The 19535-nt window shown below is 36.4% G+C and overlaps 1 protein-coding gene across 1 annotated transcript in view; it reads right to left on the reverse strand.

Moving 5' to 3' along the window:
* ALB (albumin) overlaps window positions 1-17233 on the reverse strand; it is a gene marked incomplete at its 5' end in the record, with an annotated part of 40532 nt that extends 23299 nt beyond the window's left edge. Inside the window, one exon of the mRNA XM_085304135.1 lies at window positions 17130-17233. Within this exon, the coding sequence (XP_085160261.1) occupies window positions 17130-17233 (104 nt within the window). The remainder of the gene's footprint in view (window positions 1-17129) is intronic.
* Window positions 17234-19535: the final 2302 nt, after the last annotated feature.

Consider the following 19535-nt stretch of genomic DNA (forward strand, 5'->3'; position numbering starts at 1 on the left):
CAATTTGCAGAACAGATGTAAAAAAGATTTATACTAAATGTAGTGTTACTCAGTTTATAAATTCATTCCCTTTACCTGAAAGAACTTTTTGCTTTAGTATTGTTTATATATTTCTTTGACACATTACCTGTCATTTACATTTTTCAGTGGTTTGATCTTTGTGCTATAACATAACTGTTGGTAGCAATCTTTTTTCTTCGTCTTACATAATTCTCTGGAGGCCGCTGGAATCCAGCACATTCACTTGTGCCCTAGARCCTATTTGGCACTGAGTTCCTACTTTTCCTGCTGCTATCTGAACTTTGCAGCTGGTGTCATTTTATGATCCACCTATTTTTGCTCTTTTGTCCCCTGCTGATGTCACATATGCACAGAATCTCATCTTCTGGATGATTGCTTGCATTCTTCTTTAAGATGCCATTTAGAAAAAATGAGCAGTTGATTTATATGGCACCTTGCGAATATTGTTAATGTTTTTTCAATAGTACACAAATCATTTATTTTGTTCAGTCTCTACTTTTTATTCATGTGCTTCACTTCCCACCAATTTTGACAAACTTTTCATGTGCTTTCGTGCTTGATAAACTGTTGTTGAATCTATTCTACTCACCCTTATGTTCAGCTGCAAGACTTTTCACTACTCTRCACATTTCTAAAACTCTTAACATATCTGCTGTAAGTTCTCTGAAAATTCTCAGTCAAGAGTCTGTGATGTGGTTCATCCTTTTCATCAGTCTGTCATGGCAATTTTGTTTCTGATAGCTAATAAATAGCATTCAGCCTCAAGGAAATTAGTGGTGGCTCTGTACCTGGAAAAGTGCAACTGCAGTCAACTGCTAGAAACTTTTTTGAAAGTACATCTATTTGCTAAAAATCAGAAGGCAAGGATTTTAAAAATGAACTAATGATTCTGGGAGCCACTGCTTTTGGTCCCAACTTGAAATTCTTTAATAGTTGAAAAAAAAGTATTTGTTGTTTAGTGGGATAAAAGGATCTTTGTAGAATTTCTGAGATTCTACATGGACTCTCYAAGTCTGCAACTGAACACTCAAATGTTACTGGACCACCCACAGCCTTTGCTCCTCAGTAATGTAAGACACTCTTATTTTGTCMTCTTTTTCATTTAACTTCATTGTAAACTTACAGTTTGTCCATTCTGGGTCTGTAATCAGACTGTAAGYCTGATTAGCACTGCCCCTTCCAAGTCCATCTGCATAGAAACAGATTCTGTTTTACTGTTCTGAGTTTGTGTTGTTTTCCATTAAGGCCTCTGGGTTCTTCCATATTTGCTTCCGTTTTTGGAGGAAATTACTAGCTTATCTATTTGAGACAACTTGTAATGTTCAAGCATTAAGGAGAAAAAGAGAGCAATTCTGTTCTCATTCTATTCTCCATGTCTCAGTAAGCAGTTCCTGAATGTAAAGCTCTCACAACCTTGAAAATCGAATTTTAAAAGAAGCCCTAGACCAAAACTGGCATTTTGCTTCTCAGATACCCCCTACTGCCTTAGGAATTTCTATAGCTAAGATCTGGGGCCTGAACTGACACCTTCACAGGAGAACAGAAGTTTATAGAGCTATTCGCAGGTCCTCTGTGCTGCAAGAATGTTGTGCTGCTAACAGCCTAGGAGAGACAGATTTGTATATGTGGGAGATTCAGCATATACTGGACGAAGTTCAGCATATACTGGACAAAGTTAAATCACAAAGACATTGTACCTTTCAGGCACTCCTACAGAAACAAGAATTTTCAGTTTCCTTATAGCCAGAATCTGGATAGAGGTAGGACTCAGCTCCTGGCATCATTGCAGGCAACTTGGAAGCTCTGAGAACAGAGGGGCAAGGATGGGCTGGAAGAAACTGGGCCCAGAGCTCTGCAGACTGCAAAAGAGACCTGCTGCAGTTCGGACAGGCTCTGTTCCATTCTTTCAAAAGGCAGGTTAAGAGGGCACAGATGTTGAAAGCTGGTATTGCCATTTACTCATTGATATTAACAAAAAACAAACAAAAAAAATCTGCTCCTGCATGTTATTCTGTTATAATGAACCCTGAGGCTCCATTATCATGAATCCAACATGAAGCTTTCTGTCTCTGCAGATTAGTTTAAAAACATTTAAAAACAGTGAAACATTTCAACATTTTTGCCTTAGCCTCAGAAGCAAAGTTCAATTAGTCAAACCTAAGCCTGTGTACTTTTCTGTCTCAAAAAATCAATTGTTTTTAACAGCTGAAAGCTTTTCAAGTAACATTCAAACGGATGACATTTATGAAGTGATCTTTGGTTTGTAGTTCCCAGGTCCAGTAATCACTCAAACGTGAATCAAATTCCCACTGGTATTACCAAAACATAATGATCTCTTAGAAGAAAATTTGACTTGCAGCACAAACAAAAAGTTATCTGTTGGCTGCCATTTCCTTCATCTGTTTTCCTTTACCTCCATTTGTTATAGTATAAAATGTAATATTGGAAAACTGGAATTCCTATTGCCAAAGAAGCAAAGAAGTGACTCAAAAATAGTACAAAACCAAGGAAATGTTTCTGTGTTTATTTTTCAGAGTAGTACTTGCAAACTTTGGCTAAGATTGTTAAGTGACAAGTGATTTTGGGTGCCTAATTTGACTGCCTTCAGGAAGGCCTGATTTTAAACAAGAGGTTCCTCGGTACATTCCAAGAATAAGAAAAATTTCATCAGGGACCAAAAAATGTGATTAAGCCTACCAAAAATATGTATGGTTCAGGTAGTTCTCTTACATAACTAATAAGAGAATTAGTCCAGATATTTTCACTGRAGAAATTAAAAAGGCTAAGCAAAACCAAACCCAACTCAGTTAAAAAGAGGCGCTGGATGCATCTGTTGCTTTGCAAAGCCTGAACAGCTAGTTTTAAAAATTTTAAATGCTAATGCAAGATTAGTCTCAAGTCATGAAAATAAATATTAACAAACTCTTTGCACAGGAAGATTTTAGGGTTGTCTTTTTTGATGAGTTAGCCATTCATCTAAACTGCCTTCCCCAACCCCATGCTAAAAGTCCTTGACATTTGTTTTCAGTTCAAATGGCTTCTATTTCATTCCATGTGTAGTTCAGTATTGCCAGTCAAAAGTATTCATAATCTGCAGATCTCAAAAATGATTCATGAAATTGAATTATAAAAACTAATTTAGAATTAACCTTATCCAGCTTCTGGGTTTTTAAGGGCACTTGGCTTTCTGACTTCTCTCCATGACCACGAGGACTGCAAATAAGAAGTGGAAACATAGATTCCTCTTGCCTAGTTTCAAGTGTCTACAGTAGAGGCACCTGAGTTACTCTGACTGCAAGGAGATCCAAGGCTTCCTTTCAAGTCAGTGTAGGTCTAGTCAATGTAGCCATGGAGTTAGCAACATAGGTCTTCTAACCAAAAGTAGGTGCTGATTTAGGAGATGAACTCTGCCTAAGAGCTCACTACTATATTGATTAAATCTACACTAACTGCAGAAGGTGTCTAGACAACCATCTTAGATGTTTGTGTTGTATGCACCTACAGGTCAATCCAACCTGTGATGTTGAAAAATTACTATTTAAAACACTAGTTTAACCATGTGATTCTAGAAACTCAGGCTTTAAGAAATATACAAAAAATACCACAGCTTGAGTAAAATCTTAATGGCTGGTAACATTTGCACCTTTCTGCCTCTCTCTGCAAAATGGCTGTGCACCTTGCAGGAGTAGGGTGAACCCCTGTCCCTGTGCATACGTAAGTAGTCAAACCGGCTGATGTGTATATTGTATCTGCCTTCTGTCTCTTAGTAAGTATCTTCCATGTCAGGGTTGCCTAAGTCTGCCAGACTCCTGGCTCCCTGGGGAGGGAAGTTAAAAGCTCTGCAAACAGTGTTGAACCATATTTTTCAGAGTCCCTACTTGCAGAGTGGAGACCCTAGTCCTGACCCAAGACCAACGACTCAGCTCCTAATATAAGAACAGGGAGCCTGGAAACATTGAGAATCTAACACTAACGAGAGTCCAGTCCTCTGGTATCCTGCTGCAGTCAGCTGCCGTAGCCTCATTGGTCTCAGGACGGTCGAGTTTTTTGGGATTCCCAGCTTCATCTCAGGGAGCTGGATGTTTGTAATGGCCGTTCATCCCAGAACATTGATGTTCTTGGTTCATTTGACTGGTTGCCCCTCAGCTAGAAATCGTACAAGCCCTGGGCCTGTTTCCCTGCAGGGTGTTAATCCCAGGTTCTGTAAGAAAGCTAAATGCTGATGTGCCAAAAGTTTATTGGAACTGTGAGTTTCAGGTGAAACATTTTGGATTCAACAGATCGGCATTTTATGTGAAAACCGTGCAATAAATTATTCTGATCAGGTCTACTTTATGTGATAGTTCTTGCTTGACCAGGAATGTCACCCACCCATTTGTGCTCCTACTAAAGTCAATAGTAAAACTTGTAACAGGAGGCTGAGTCAGGCCAGCACTAAATCCTTGGAAATTACCCTTCCAAATGTCCCTGGGAAAAATGTTCTGTGTCTTGAAACCAGAGCTGTTTGAAAAAGAGCAAACATTTAAAATGTTCAAACCTTTCAAATGACAAATATCTTTTAATCTGCTAACCCTGACCTATGTCCAATAAAAATTCAAAACAAATTAACAACACTAGTATCCTAGAACTAGTATTCAACGATGACCTACACAGACAAATGCCCATTTTTCAGGCTAGGAATGACAGTCCAGCTACTGTATCTGACCTGTGACGACCTCTCAGATACCAAGACTGACTGTTTTTCTAAAGACTTAACCTCTTACAATGGTTATTATTTTCATTTCCAGACTTTTAAGAATGTGCTGATTAGATTGTACTAGTCACGGAAAACTCTTAGACATACAAGCACACACCCACCTTTTGTCTTATGTTGTAAATGCATATCTGAGCGTAGAATTGATCCTGCTAGCTATAAGGAACAATCCTAAATCTAAACCCTGAAAGGACTGAAATAGTCACCCAAAAGGTGACTAACACAAGGCCTGTATTATTCCTGTTAACACAAAATTAAGTAAAATTTCTGATCCATCAGGCCCTATTTTGTGTTACACTGACAATTCAATTAAATGGAGTGAATCTCAACTAATGAAGCGAATCTCAACTAATGAAGCATGGATCACATCTACAAAACTCAACTGTTTTGGTAGGCATATGATTTCTTGCAGTGGCAAGATGTGAATTTTTAAAAGATGCCCTGTAAGCACAGCTTCCATTAAAAAATGTGACTATGTGAACCCAGTATAAAATCATGTGAACAAAAAGATACCAAACTGTTACCAAGTTTGTCTCTAAAATTAATGTACTGCCTCAATGGAAACTCAATAATGACCTTTTCTTCTTCAAGACCTACAAACGTAGATATCCTGATGAAATATTTGTAGTTGCCATAGTCTTAGAACAACAAATGGAGAAGCCTTGGATGTAACCTTTGCTGTTTTTGTATTTTTATCAGTTTTCATGGCATTTATTCATGAAACTTGGAACTAAATTTTCTGTTGTTGTCAAAAAAGCCACACAATGATTGTACTCTGTGGTAAAAAACAAAACTCCATAGACATGGTCTTAGGTCATTTTATCTTGCTGCCCATGAAAAGAAAACCTCATGATCAATTTCATCATTAAATTCAACATAGAACAATGCAATATTTGAACCTAAAAATTCTTGTTTGGAGAAGCTGAAATTTAAAGTACAATGACTAGGTTTCCCAAATAATTTCTATGCAGTTCATTATTTTTACTGTTTTCTTCCAAAGAAAAATAAGCTTATTTTATTTGATTCCTGCTTTCCATGAAAGGTATTATCAGTAGGCAACCTATCCACTTCCGCTTATGAAAGGAAAAGCAAGTACTCACTCCCTCCATTTGGGACATAACTACTCCATAAGGATAGATTTAAACGAGAGCCAGAGGCTGCTCTCGGTTGGGTACGGATATCATCTAAGTAGCCATCTGAGAACTCAGTAAGGTTCTCAGGACCTCAGTATAGTGTTTTGAAATATATTCAGTGCTGGCCTAATTCTGGCTGTGCTCAAATCAATGCTAAAACTCTATTGACTTCACTAGAAACAGTTAGATAAAACTGCTTTTGAAAAGTATTCCTCCTATTTACCCCAGCTGGAGGCACAGAACTGGTTAGCTCAAAAAGGAATACTGCTGAGACAGCAATAATCAAGCTTTCTAGGAGTAAAGTGACAGCTAAAACCAGAGGTTTATTCATGTCAGGTCAAAATTACAATCTTTATCCTGCCATGAGGTCTGTGCAGGCAAGCCTCTATATCAGTGAAACTTCAAAGACAGGAGTTACAAATGTGCTTAATTGTGTGCCAAAGCATAGCCCCATTGAAATCAGCAACAAATCAAGGTTAAGCCCCAGTAGAGATGCTGGTTAGCACAGCTGTCTCGGCAACAGTTGATTTTACACAGGTGATTACAGTTACAAATGGGACACTGTTCTTTAAGAAGAAGACTCTTTATTTGGCCTTGGTTTTGGAAGTTAGGGGTTTAGTTTACCAAAGGGCCAAAAAATGTAATACCTTGATTTTTCGGTAAGGATTTTAGACACTTCACAATATTTTAAGTCAGCCCACACCAGAATACACAACTATTTTTAATCTGATTAGCAGAAGAGTAGAATATGCCCAAATCACACAGCAAAGTATATATGAGTTTAATTACCTCCTGCATGTGAGGCTAAGCAGTAATTAGACGTGGCAGCTCAAGACCAGTCCAGATGGAACACGGATAATAGAGGAAGAGGTTGTGACAAGAGTTGTGGGAAAAGTACAGCCTGGGAGAATCTCTGGTAAAAAGGCATCAAGAAAGGTACAACCAAGGACAATAAAAAGCAGGTCTGTCTCAGGTTATATTGAGATTATTCTAAAACAGATTGTCAAACCCACTCCTTTCACAAAAGAGCTCTTGCCACTACCATGTCTGCTGAAGTAAACAGATATSAGCATTTCGTTATAGTTTTGACTAATGTGCAGGCAGGAAGACGATTTAAATTTGTCAGTCAGGAGAACGATGCCACCTACTGTTAGCAAAATTCTGTTGCACTTGAGAACCCGTGGACTTTAGCGGTGAGAAAAACGTAAAGCTCCTGTGGGCAAAGGATTACTCTTCCAGGACCATAGAGACGGCGTTGCTACARACTGTTCCCATTTAGTGGCTAACTCTTCTAGGATGAACAGCTTGTGAGGTCTTTCTGCATACTTTGTTGCATTAGTGCAAGATGCAGAAACATTAGAATGCCTCAGCAACATTTTTAAAAAAACAGGGTATCAACTGTTTGTGCTATAAAATTCAATGATTCAGAGCAGCCAGTCCATAGTATTAAATTAGGATGAAGGTTTGCCTCTCTTAATTCTACTTCTTTCCCCTATTACATCAAATAGTCAAAGGAATAAGCATAGGAACAAAACTAGAAAGAACATTCTCAACAGACAGGTCGTAAAGATAGAAGCTGGGTCCTATTTTTGGTTTTGTCACTAACCCCTGTGACCATTTCTACTTCACTAGATCTTGCTGCGTCTGCTTCCTCTCTTAGCTTTCATGAGCTTTATCTGCTTATAGTGCAAATATTTGTGGTCAGGACTACCTACCAAAAAGTATCTGTACAGCAGCAGTAGAGAAATCTGTTCCTAATGCGCCTGAGAAGGACAATATAATCCTTAAGAGGCAGAGCCTTTTTATCTTTTCTTCATTTAAGAATTTTGCAGAAATGCTTATTATTTTAAGCAGTAATATTCAGCAAGCATCAGAAAATGATATTAGGGGCCTGACATGTCAGGGAATTATAAAAAGATGGTCTTTCCCTGCAATTTTTTCTTTTCTTACTGGACTGACAGGGCCTTCGGCTTTCTGCTCTGTGGTCATGCATGGAGCACTAGCAAACCATAGCAATAACCTGATTGAACAGGGCTGCTTGAAGAAAGGTTTGTAGTGCTTTAGTATAAAAAATATTTCAGGATGGCATGATTGCAGACATTTTTTGTTAGTGAAAAGATTTAAGTAGATGTAAATATTGCTATTCTATCTGGGTAACACTGTAGCTATAAAGCTATATATACACATATGTATATACACAGCTACTGACTTTTCACCTATTGTTAAATATAGGTTTGCAGACCACATGATCCATAAAACACATGGCTCTTGCCCATGTATTTCTGTGAATAYGCACATCACACACACAGCACACGCAAATATACATCCAGTTAGTTCCTGTCATCACTGTATCTGCTAAAAATACGGCCACTGACAGGCAAGAAAAAACAAATGGATATTTTAAATGTGAGAAATAAAATGATGTGTAGTGAAATTACTATTAAAATCTATTAATCTCCTCCACTCATTCATGAAGCAAAAACATTTAACTTCCTCCTGTTTGGAACTGGCATAGGAGAATATACACAACACAAAGTATTTGTCCAACAATGAGCAGAAAAGTTTAGGGAAGTGTCTGATTTTTTTCTTAACTACAAAGAGTAGCAGTTTTATAGTTTTACAGCTAAGCTATCTGAAATAGAACCTTACTAAAACACTGCAGAGAATGACAGTGTGTTGGTTAGAGAAGGAAGAATGGATTCATTATGGACTACTAAGCTCATTTATACAGTTATGGAGGTCTCCTAGGAAAGTTTGCTGTGATCCACTCACCCAGGAAGAGCAGGCATCCCCCAGCCAGAGGATGCCAGTGGTGCAAGTATGGGCACTATAAGAAGTGAAGTGTTTCCCAAAGAATGAAGGACCCATTGCATATYTTGAAACTTAGCAAGGTCCAGCCAAATTATACTTCTGGTCCTGATCAAGATTAGAATTTGACACTTTGTTCAAACTTAGGCTAAAGCTTAAGAGAAAGCTACATTTAAAAAAAATCTTGTAATTACTATTAACTAATGTACAATTCAGATATGCATGCATCCACATTTATGTTTAGAAAAAATCTTGTCTGTCCATGCAGAGATCTGATGAGACAGTCAAATTAGCTGTAAATACATTCATCATTTCACAAACGACTTTTGGAAAGTTAGGCTTCTAGGCTGTTTGCAACTTTATTTTACAATATGTTACTGTAATTGTACTGAGAATACCTCACAATTGTGAAGCACAGTCTCTTTTGTTTACTACCAAAGAAAGCAAGCATCTATTTTCCTAAGGCCTATTGCTGGCCTTTAAATATATATACAGCATTAGAAAATGCAACATTTTGATAAGATCAGGTCAGAAGTAGTTTACATTAGGTAATCAAAATGAGAGGAACGTTTTTTCTGAATCCTGACATGACTTTGAATTTCATGTGTAAAACAGATGAATCATCCCTTTACCTAGCTAGGCTTCTGTGCAGATTACTTTGTGAAGCATTAGATACTACTGATAAGGTTAAATTTTAAAAAAATTGAATGAACTGAACCGAACATGCAGTTAATAGCAATGCAGTAATGCCAAGAACATTATTCTGAAGATTTAGGAAAAAAAAACACTCAACAGATACTTGCTGGGAAAGCACAGACTGTTCTTAACTCTGTGTAAAGCAGCATTTTCCAGAAAGCAAGAGACCATGATTAAGATGGCAGGSGCAATTTATTTTAGCATTTTCAGACTAGTGACTGCAAACTTCATCTTTATGTAGTTCAGTATGCCTCTTTTTTCATTTGTAGCTGAAGCATCTGTGTGTTTAAAATACATCTTTATAGAGATGTTTAGTATTCCAGTTTTCTGTAAAAAATCAAATCAATCATTTAGCAATCTAATTTTAGGTTTGAGGTTGTTTAAAGAAAGATTTTTCTTTTGAAAAATTAATGAGTTGAATAACTGAATGGATAAAATGGTTTCAGGCTTGTTGGACTTAATTATTTTAAATTCCGCTTGTGATTAGTTAAATAGTTGCATCTAAATCTGAGTTCAGATTCTAACTTTTTTCACTAGCAGTGACAAAAGTGAGTAGTTTATACYTTTTATTCTTCATAATACTGAAATGTGAATAGGGATACAGATGAGTGAGCTGGATTCTGTTGTAGTTCACATACTKTCAACCAAATTGCTTCTTCAATTGTGTTGCAAAGATATTTATTACTCTTAGTAGGAGTTAAGCTTAAAAGAACATAGCCAGACTTTCTGATTTTAGGTTGGACTTGCAAGTCTAGCAACTAAAGAAAACCTTATTTTGAACACTGAGGTATGATTAAAAAAACAGCTAGCAATACTAAGTGTGAGGCCCATTTATCCCCATCCTGAACAATCACCTTTCAGACACCTGGAATTTTATTTTAGCAGCAGAAGATACAATATCCTTCTTGCATCTCACAGTCTCGTAGTCTACTGCTAATCAATAAAGTCCCTGAATGCTTGGCCATCATAAAATAATACTAGTAAATGAACACAAGTGTTTACAAATATGTGACTGCACTTAATTTCTCAGTTGTACTGCTTGTTGGGAAAATAAGTCTCCCTTCAGTTTTATTCAAAATCTCTGCTTAGTTACCTCTCTGTTGGTACCTGGTGTCTCCTAAACTGTCTTATTCCATGCTTTCTCATGCAGCACAATTTTTGGTTCATAGAGAATTTGATTCATTTGCTAATGTAGGCCTAAGCTGTATATCCTTCTTTACAKTAAAGAGCATCCTACTCAACAAACTTGACATCAATGAGATGACATTAGAATAACATATTAATAAGTGTAAGTAAGTTTATGTATCAGTAATGTGTCATAATTGCACATTAGAAAAACAATAGTTTCATTAGGGAAAATATGGCAAGACTTTTCCTTGCAATGGGATTTCAACAACACATGGTAAGGAGGGACCCATCTTTAATTGCTGTGGCCAAGAGGAGTTACATATCCTAATGCATACCAATCCTCCTATGAATTGTCATAGCTGATCAAAGCCTTTCTACTTCTTATTTACCTTCCCCCTCTTTGGAGGTTGCTATTTTCATATATTTACATTCAATGTATATAAAGTAGTCATCCAGAATGTCTTGCCTCTTCCAAAATTTGTAAAGCTAAACTTTGTTTAATTTTATTAACAGCCTAAAACCTTTGTTTTCCCCTGACAATACCTTAGATCAAGCTTTTAGAAATTTCAGTTGCTTAACCACTTTTAGAGGTGCAGCTCTAAGAAAGATCCTTCTCAAGGCTTAGCAGGCAAATAAGAGATATCTCTCTCAGATATCGCAGGGAAATAAGAAATTCCAACTCTAGACTGTACTGATAGAGCTAGTTTGCTAAAGAATCCAGAAGTCTTTACTTCGGGAGGATTTCTCTATATGCTGATTAGTATGCTTATGGCTTCAAGCACATACATGCCCTTCTTAAGCAAATTAGAGACAGTCTCTTTTGTACTAAGGAAGTAAGATTCACACTTGAGAAGAGTAAACCATTACATTCTTGGATCTGGATTCTAATTTGGGGTACTAGGTCTTCAGTGTAAGTTTCTGTCACAGGAGAGAGAAAAAGTCAAGGACTCAGCTATGAAATTGCTGTCTAAACCTAAATCTGATTTCTTAAAAGTGTCTTTCTTCCATTCAAAATGTGAGGTTTTTTTTCTAGAGCTGCAGTTTTGACTCAAGCTGCTTCTTCATGCTCAGAGTTCTCAGAATGCATGGATGTTACAACAATTTCACTGGCAAAGTTGTCACCTAGTGATTACAATTAATAGTAGTTAAATATTGTATTGATAGTTTCTAAAGTCAAATGCTTTATTTGAGATATCATATAACATATTTACCACTACTACACTAACCAATTATTTAATAACATACTAGTTCAGAATTCTAACATGACTGAGAAAAGTATCATCATTTAGCTCTTTTACCTTATGGATAAAAGCTGTGTCTTAAAAAGACATACTTCACAAAATCAGCTCCGTTTGAGGCTCTGACACACAGCTCTCCAAAATATTTTGGGCCAACTAAACACCAGCTGCGAGCTAACAAAAGCTAATAAAAATTTGTCAGTATTCTTACTGAATGCAACTGAAGAATGATGAGGCTGAAGTGGACTTACGTCTCTGTCGTTGCTGGAAGCAGAACGGCAGCACACGCAGTTTTAAGAACCATCATCCCTGCCTTCTCAACAAATGAGCCAAACAGCAAGGCATATAATATAAAACCATTGCATTGATTAGTACAAATATAGGTATGGTATCATATATTGCTAGTTGCGATGACTCCTAAAAGTGAACGCATTTTTATTGGAATCCAACAATATAAACAAAAGCCAAAAGCTAGCCATACACAAGTATGTCCATAATGCATTGAAGCTCCCCAGTTTCTGACCAAACATACAGATGCTGATGAGAAAAAGCAGAACATCAGAAGTAACTCTATGACAGATTAAAATCCAGAGTAAAATAGCCATTAAGTAAGAAAATTCTTTTAAGCTGTCTCTAACAATCAGTATGACTGAATTCACATCTATCCGCTTTGGGAATGACAGTGCACATAGCTTGGTAAATACTGCATCATAGTTAGAATATTCCAGCATACAATACAAAAAATCGTATCTACTATCTGAGTGACAATCTCAAAAAATTATCACAATTAAGTGAATAAGAGACTGATTCTCATTAGTGTTTACACTAATCACAGAACATTTTAGCTGTTGATTAGTTAGTTTAATTAGTGGCTTATTTGGTGCTCTTATTTCAAAATATTTGTGTAATACTTTAGGAAATACTTTGGTCTGGGAAATGTTTTCATTGTTCTAACACAATTCTTTTTTTAATTACAGAATATTTAGAATAAGGAATGTGAAAAGTGCTTTAAGATATTAGGTTTCACTGATAAAGTACAGCATTCCAAAAATCATGAACAGCTTTTTCTGGCTAGTAATAGTCACTAGTTAACAAGACAGTATGCAAGCTTTGCAAGTAGGGTATGCAAAGCTTATACGTAAGTACTTTGCTGAATGCAAAAAAGGCTGAAGCAGATGTTTAAATCTCACTGAAGTTCAGTGAAATTTAAGGGCTTTGCTGAACATGGAGAGACTAGAAGTGCTTGAAGGTATGCATGTGAATCTATGTTCAAATTGACCTCTGGAACAGAATGTTAAGTATTAAAAAGTAGGATCTTACGTATAATCAAAACCCACTTACTTGAGAAAACAAATCAGATTTTTTTAGGCCGAGCTTGGATATCTAAGTTTAGGAATGAAAATAAATAATCCAGATTTACCTTTCAACACAGTCATAAGATGCCTCATCAGGCCTCTGTAAGTAAATGCGTATTTTGACTTACTGCATTTCTCTTTTCAAATGGCTRCTTCCTAATGGTACTTCTTTATGTAGAATTATAAAAATCTATGTATATAAATGAGAAAATAAGAGAATGACAAGTGACAAAATGAAAATTCCCCTCACCTGTATTTTTCCTCCCATGTTCATGAAACGTTCAATGAAATGGATACTAATTTAGGCATATAAAATTATTAAAGGCAGCACCTAACCTTGTAATTTGTTTGCATTAAAGTAAATGGCAATGTTAGTGTACTTCATACACACAAGAAAAAAAGCCCTGTTTAATCTGCTAGAAATAAATGGAAAAAAATCACTACATTTCCTGTCAAATGCAAGCAAATATAAAGACATAACAAGGAACTATAAAAATAATTTTATAAGATATCTACATTTAAGAATCAAATGCAGTACTAAATTTTTCTTTCCAAAATGTTGGGAACAGTAAGAATTTGTCCTTAAGGGACTAGTTTTCGTTGAAGATCAATTGCCAGCTTGTAGCTCCATCTACTGTGCCAAACTGAAATAACAAGAAGTTGATCTTTTCTTTCAATTTTTTTTTTAAATTGTATCTCAACCTCCACATAAAATAGAAGATCAAGAATCAGCAATAAATGTAGTTGTTGAAAGCAAACAAAGTGAAGACAAAAGGGCAGAAAACCTGAGCCAGTAAGTARGATAATGCACAATAAGCAAAGTGGGTTCTGTTTTGAAAAAGGGAGCCTCCACAGACCCTGGGGGGTTTGGCCAACTTTTATTTTTCAATTTGTCATTGTATCTCTGAGAAAATGTTTTCCTTCCATTTTTACATATCTTTTTGCAATATCAAAAATCTTTTATACTGCTTTAATTTAAACTAAAATCACTAGGTTTTACATGGAAAGAAGGAGATTTTCACCTCTTGTCATGTCCAGAAGTAAGCCGGTCCTGTAGGACAAATATTTTCTAGCTACTCTTTATGTGAAGATAGAAGAGCAACAGCTTGAACCTTGTTTTTCTGCCTCCCAGTAGAAGGCTGCTTGCATTATAATCTCCAGAGTTGCATGAAAAGAAGTAATTTCAAGGACTAATTTCAGAACTAACCAGTTGTTTACTTCAGAAGTGGTTACTACAGAAATTATCATCAAGGAATAGCAAGGCTCAAAGCAAAACATAAAATGTAAGAATTTTTTAACCTCCTAGCTGATTCTTGTGTAGTCTACTGTTGAAGTTATCTTATATGTTTCTAATAAAAAAAGAAGGTCCACTAATTTGGCAAGTAAACTTTCATACTGAAATATGAGTGGTTTTGGCTTGAGGGCTCTTATTCACAGCCTTRGACCACAGGCTGATAATACAAAACTCAAGAGTACATAGGTTGAACCTAGGTGGTAAAAGAAGTAGTAGCAGTCTACTGCTACTCTGAATGGCAAAGCTCTGTTCTAACCACTAATAAGTATTCTGTCTGTTCCATTATTTCTTTCTGTGTTAATGAATACCTGGTACTATTTGGCAGTTGTGTGGCGATCCTGTATGAATTAATTCTTAAATCTGTTTGGATATGTATCTATATACACCTCTCTCTCTCATTCCAGCAACTAAACCACACACTAAGCACAAGTCCTAGCTCAGTTATACCAACTAAGGTGTTCTGCTGGTTAACAAAGAGTAGTCTGGGCAGTGGTGTTGTATCTGTCCTGTATGTAGATCATATTTTCCATAGCTGCCAGTCCAGAACCTTACACTAAGTCAATATAAATTCCACAAGTATTTGGTGTTTTTTCCCTGCTTTATTTCAAGCATGTAATTCAACTGAGCATATTAGAGAGAGGTTACTCTTCCTAAACACTCTCCCTAAAAAAAGCCTGGTTTTCTCTCCACTGACTAAACAAAGAGACTAGGCTTCTAGGTTAGGTGTTAAAGCTCTCTCTTTTATCTTAACATCTCTCTTCTATTTTGATGTTATTTCGATCATCTATAGAACTTGAGCAGAATCAGAAGGTGATCCAGAAACCCAGGCAAATGCTATTTACTTCAATTTGAAGTGGTATTTTTCCATTTTATATTCTCAAAGGGTAAAAATTTTGAATATATGTGAAAGCAAGTTAGGAATCTGAAACCTATTTTCAGAAGTCACTTAACCATGTAAAAATTTAATTCTTACAGAGTATTCATAAATTTTAGGATCCCAAGTTCTTAAACCATTTCTTACATAAAGTGTAGGCTCCCAATTACTTCACTGCTTCTGAAAACTTTCATTCAAGTATGTCTTTTCTGACTGTTTTAGTCACAATAATACAATATAAACGAAAAGAGAATCATAGGCCAGGTCTATAGCTACTAGACTGTGATATACAACATATTATAAAGAAATAAATAAACCTATATATTGAAGAACAAATTATAAATAGATGAGTAACACAGAATCATTTATTTGCAATGAATAAAAATTATATTGTTTTTTAAAAACTAAATCACTCACCTACAAAACAGTAAACATATCACAGAACAAACAAGTCTTTCCAGCATAATGTTTTAGGCAAATTCTTAACTAATCATCCCTTTAGAATTTCAAGTTTATAAAACGGCTACATGACAGGTGGACCTGGGACTTCAAAGAAGGGTATGAAATAGGGATAAGTGCATGCAGCTTGGTGTAAAAACCTAGCAAGTTCAAACATTACATTAAAAAATCATTTAAATACAAATCGTACTACTACTCTTTGYATTGTCAGGCTTAGAATGTCTGCCTAATGTCTGTCAGGGGCCATCAATGTCACAGTCCAGTGTTCTGTCAGAGAAGACCATCTTATATCACCCATCTTGAACATGTACTTCTATTTATTCTTGTGCCATTATTGTCTTTTTAATAGTTCCCAGATCTTTTTGGGAAAAAAAAAAAAGAAAAAAAAGGTCAGCATGGCCACAACTAGCTATCTCACTACTGTTAACATGTAACATGCATGCCTCTGGCCAAACACTCAAATTTAAACAAGAATTTTCTCTCAAAAAACACACCAGAAGCTATGGTAAGAAGTCCCATTAAACTATCATCTGCATTGACTGCAAATATATCAGTTTACGTCATCATATTAATACCCAAACCATGAGTATTCCGTCCCATTAAACTATCATCTGCATTGACTGCAAATATATCAGTTTACGTCATCATATTAATACCCAAACCATGAGTATTCCGTCCCATTAAACTATCATCTGCATTGACTGCAAATATATCAGTTTACGTCATCATATTAATACCCAAACCATGAGTATTCCGTGCCATTGAAATTTTCCAGCATTCCTAACAAATGCCCTTATATCAACATCAGTCTGGGTTCAATGTGTTGTGGATGGATGAATGTGACCAGCAACATGCCTTGATACCTGGCTGATCACTTCTACTGATGACAATTATGACATGAAGGAACACAGAGAAAAGCTGGTCTTTGTTACCAAAGACTGAAGTGGATAGAATACCATGGTTTCATCTAGAAAAAACAAGGCTCTTTTAACAGAGCACTTAAGTATTTCTCCAGTGAATCAGTCTGAAAATGGTTTTGCTTTCTGGACTTCATTTTACTTTCTCAGTCTTCCCCAGGTGGGGTTGTAAATCAGTTGTCAAAACTGGCATGCTGTTGTATTAAGTCCTAGGGGCAGTTCCCAGAACATCTAATATCAGTACCTGAGAAGGAAGATAAACAGGTTTCAAAACACTTGATCACTGGCCTAAGCCAGATATATATATATWTTTAATTGACACTACCACGGATAAACATAACAAATGGCAAAATCACTTCATTTACCATGCCAAATGTGGGCAGAAGAAGGTACTCTTGAATGTGCTTTCAAACAAAGTGCATCTGAGTCTTAGTCTAAATGTAAATGCTTTACCTTCTGCATATATAGCCATGCTGTCCCTTGGTGGATAGGGCTCCTGTAACTTCTAAGCAGTTCTTCCAGGCTAAAACTGCTCTTGTTAAATTCTGAATATGTCTCGATTTTYTTTACTTTCGTTACTCACAAGACCACCTGGGTTGAGGTTTTCACACAAAATTTGCTGTAATGGAAAAATACAGGAATTGAAATACTGTAAATTAAAGTAATTGCCATGGCTTCATAAAAAAAATTAAATCTGTTTTGCCACCAATAATTTATGATTATTAAAACTGATTGTTTTAGACTATCTTAAAATATACATTAGAGAAAACAGTACACTTCTGGAGGTAAGGCATTGGTGTTCTTCTATTTTTTTCTCACCTTGAACTGATCAGCACTAACTGTACAATTGCTAAACAACCTCAATTTTATTACTTCTGTTTAAAATAAGCAATGGTGGTTCAGTATTAGTTAATCTTGTCTCTTATTTAAGATCTTTCTTTTTCTTTGACACAATGCATTAAAGAAAGAGGTACAGTGAGCCAGTCCTTTTGATACWTATGTTGAAGAAATGTATGTTTCAGTTGTGACAGTCTGGGGTTCACGGCTCCCAGAATGACGTGAATAAAAACACTGCAGGACATAAAAAAGCTGTAATAATCATATCCTCTCAAAAGCAATACATCAAAGATACCCAATGAATTCACTCATTCTATAACCAGTGAGAATGGCATGACTTGTTTTTTCTTTTAGTTTCACAACTCGTTTGGATATCATCTGCAGGTGTATAAACTCTAAACTTGTTCCTCCCACGTTTCTCTAACTTTGACAAATATTAAAACCAGATGTATTCAGAGTTGCGATGAAGAGAGAAAAATGTGAGCAGTGTGGTTTTAGGTTAGGAGTTTTTAAGAGGCACTAGTTCTTTAACACTTACAGGTATTCAGAAGAAGCAGCTGCATTCACAGAAAGATGTAAACTGCTATTGAACTGGCTAGAAGGTGACAATAGGAAAAGATAGCTTTGTGGCAGCTGGAGTATTCCTCAGTTTGGGTCAAAACTTCAAAAGGTTTTCACAAAAGCAAAGAGAAAAAACAAATCACCCTCTACCATCTGCCCCTGAAAAAAAATGTTCTCTTATTTAAACCATTACAAGATTCATGTCTGCCTTTCTTTAAGAAGCTTTTATCCATGACAAAAATAAAGCCTACAAGCATGACAAATCTAAAACTAAGCTTCTCTAAGACTGCGAGTGCTTTTATTGCTGTCACAGTCACAAAAGGCTCAAATTAGTGAGGGTGGTAGGGAGATTAGGTATATAGTGTATGTAATAAAAATGGGGGAAAATTACTTGTTCTTTGCTGCAAGACTAGAAGGAACAATTCTTTGATCAGAACAGAGGTCACTATCATAAAAGAAGCTGAACAAATAGCCTCAGACAGGTGATGCTGCGTGTGCCAGAAAGAGTAGTATTTTGTAACTATTAAATCTGATTTGGAGCTTGATACTGTAACACAGGGTGATAAAACAATATGGTTGCCTATTAGCAGGAAACTGGACTGGATACCTCAAAAGACCCTTTCCAAGCCTATCAGCTGAGCTGKATACTTGAAGCAATGTATAAATCTTCCAGCCTGGCATTATAACATAGATGCGTATACAACTGAAAAGAGCGTTAGTTCYCCCCCTGCTTGGCCTAGATCAGCCGCATCGAACCTTCAGTGTCAAGTCCCTGTGCTGCACTGCACCACGTTGCACCGGAGAAGGTCAGAGAGGGCAGCTCCTCACTAACAGCTCAAAGGGTAAAACCCAGTCCTGCAAGTGTCCTTCCTGAATCCAAGCTGGAGAATTTGGTGTGGTTGGACAATCTGCCCCTTTCTTTGCCCAGCCAAACAAATTTAACGCACAATTTGCTTCAAGGAGTCAGTCACCTCTGAGATGAAAACTGTAACGAGTCGGTCACTTTTCCAGTCTTATCACTCAAAAAAAAGAGTATTTTTTTCACATGTACATATCTATATGCACCTATGATTCATATTTTCTGCTTATTGTGATTACAAAAAACAACAAATGCTTGTTTTGTGTATACATCTCACTGTAATCAGTAAATACTGGTGCATTTGACATAAAAGGGCAAAATGATTATCCTCACAGATCTGCCTTCATGTATCTTGCACTGTTTTGTTTTTGTGATTTTAATGCAGTCAGACCAGGAAGTAGTATTTAGCCAGCCAGAACATTCAATATATTCCTCTTGGATCACATCAAACTGTCACCTACAGGGGTATTTATAAATTTATCATTCAGTTTAGACCTCATACTTGAAGATTAGAGGGTAAGAACTACAGTTAAAGAGCTGAGTGTCTTAGAAATAATGCTGTAACTTAATAGTGGTGCTGTTACCACTAATGTAGTACTTTT

Source organism: Rhea americana, unplaced genomic scaffold, assembly GCF_003343005.1.
Source record: "Rhea americana isolate MKP2758 unplaced genomic scaffold, rheAme1 scaffold_203, whole genome shotgun sequence".
Classification (NCBI taxonomy): domain Eukaryota; kingdom Metazoa; phylum Chordata; class Aves; order Rheiformes; family Rheidae; genus Rhea; species Rhea americana.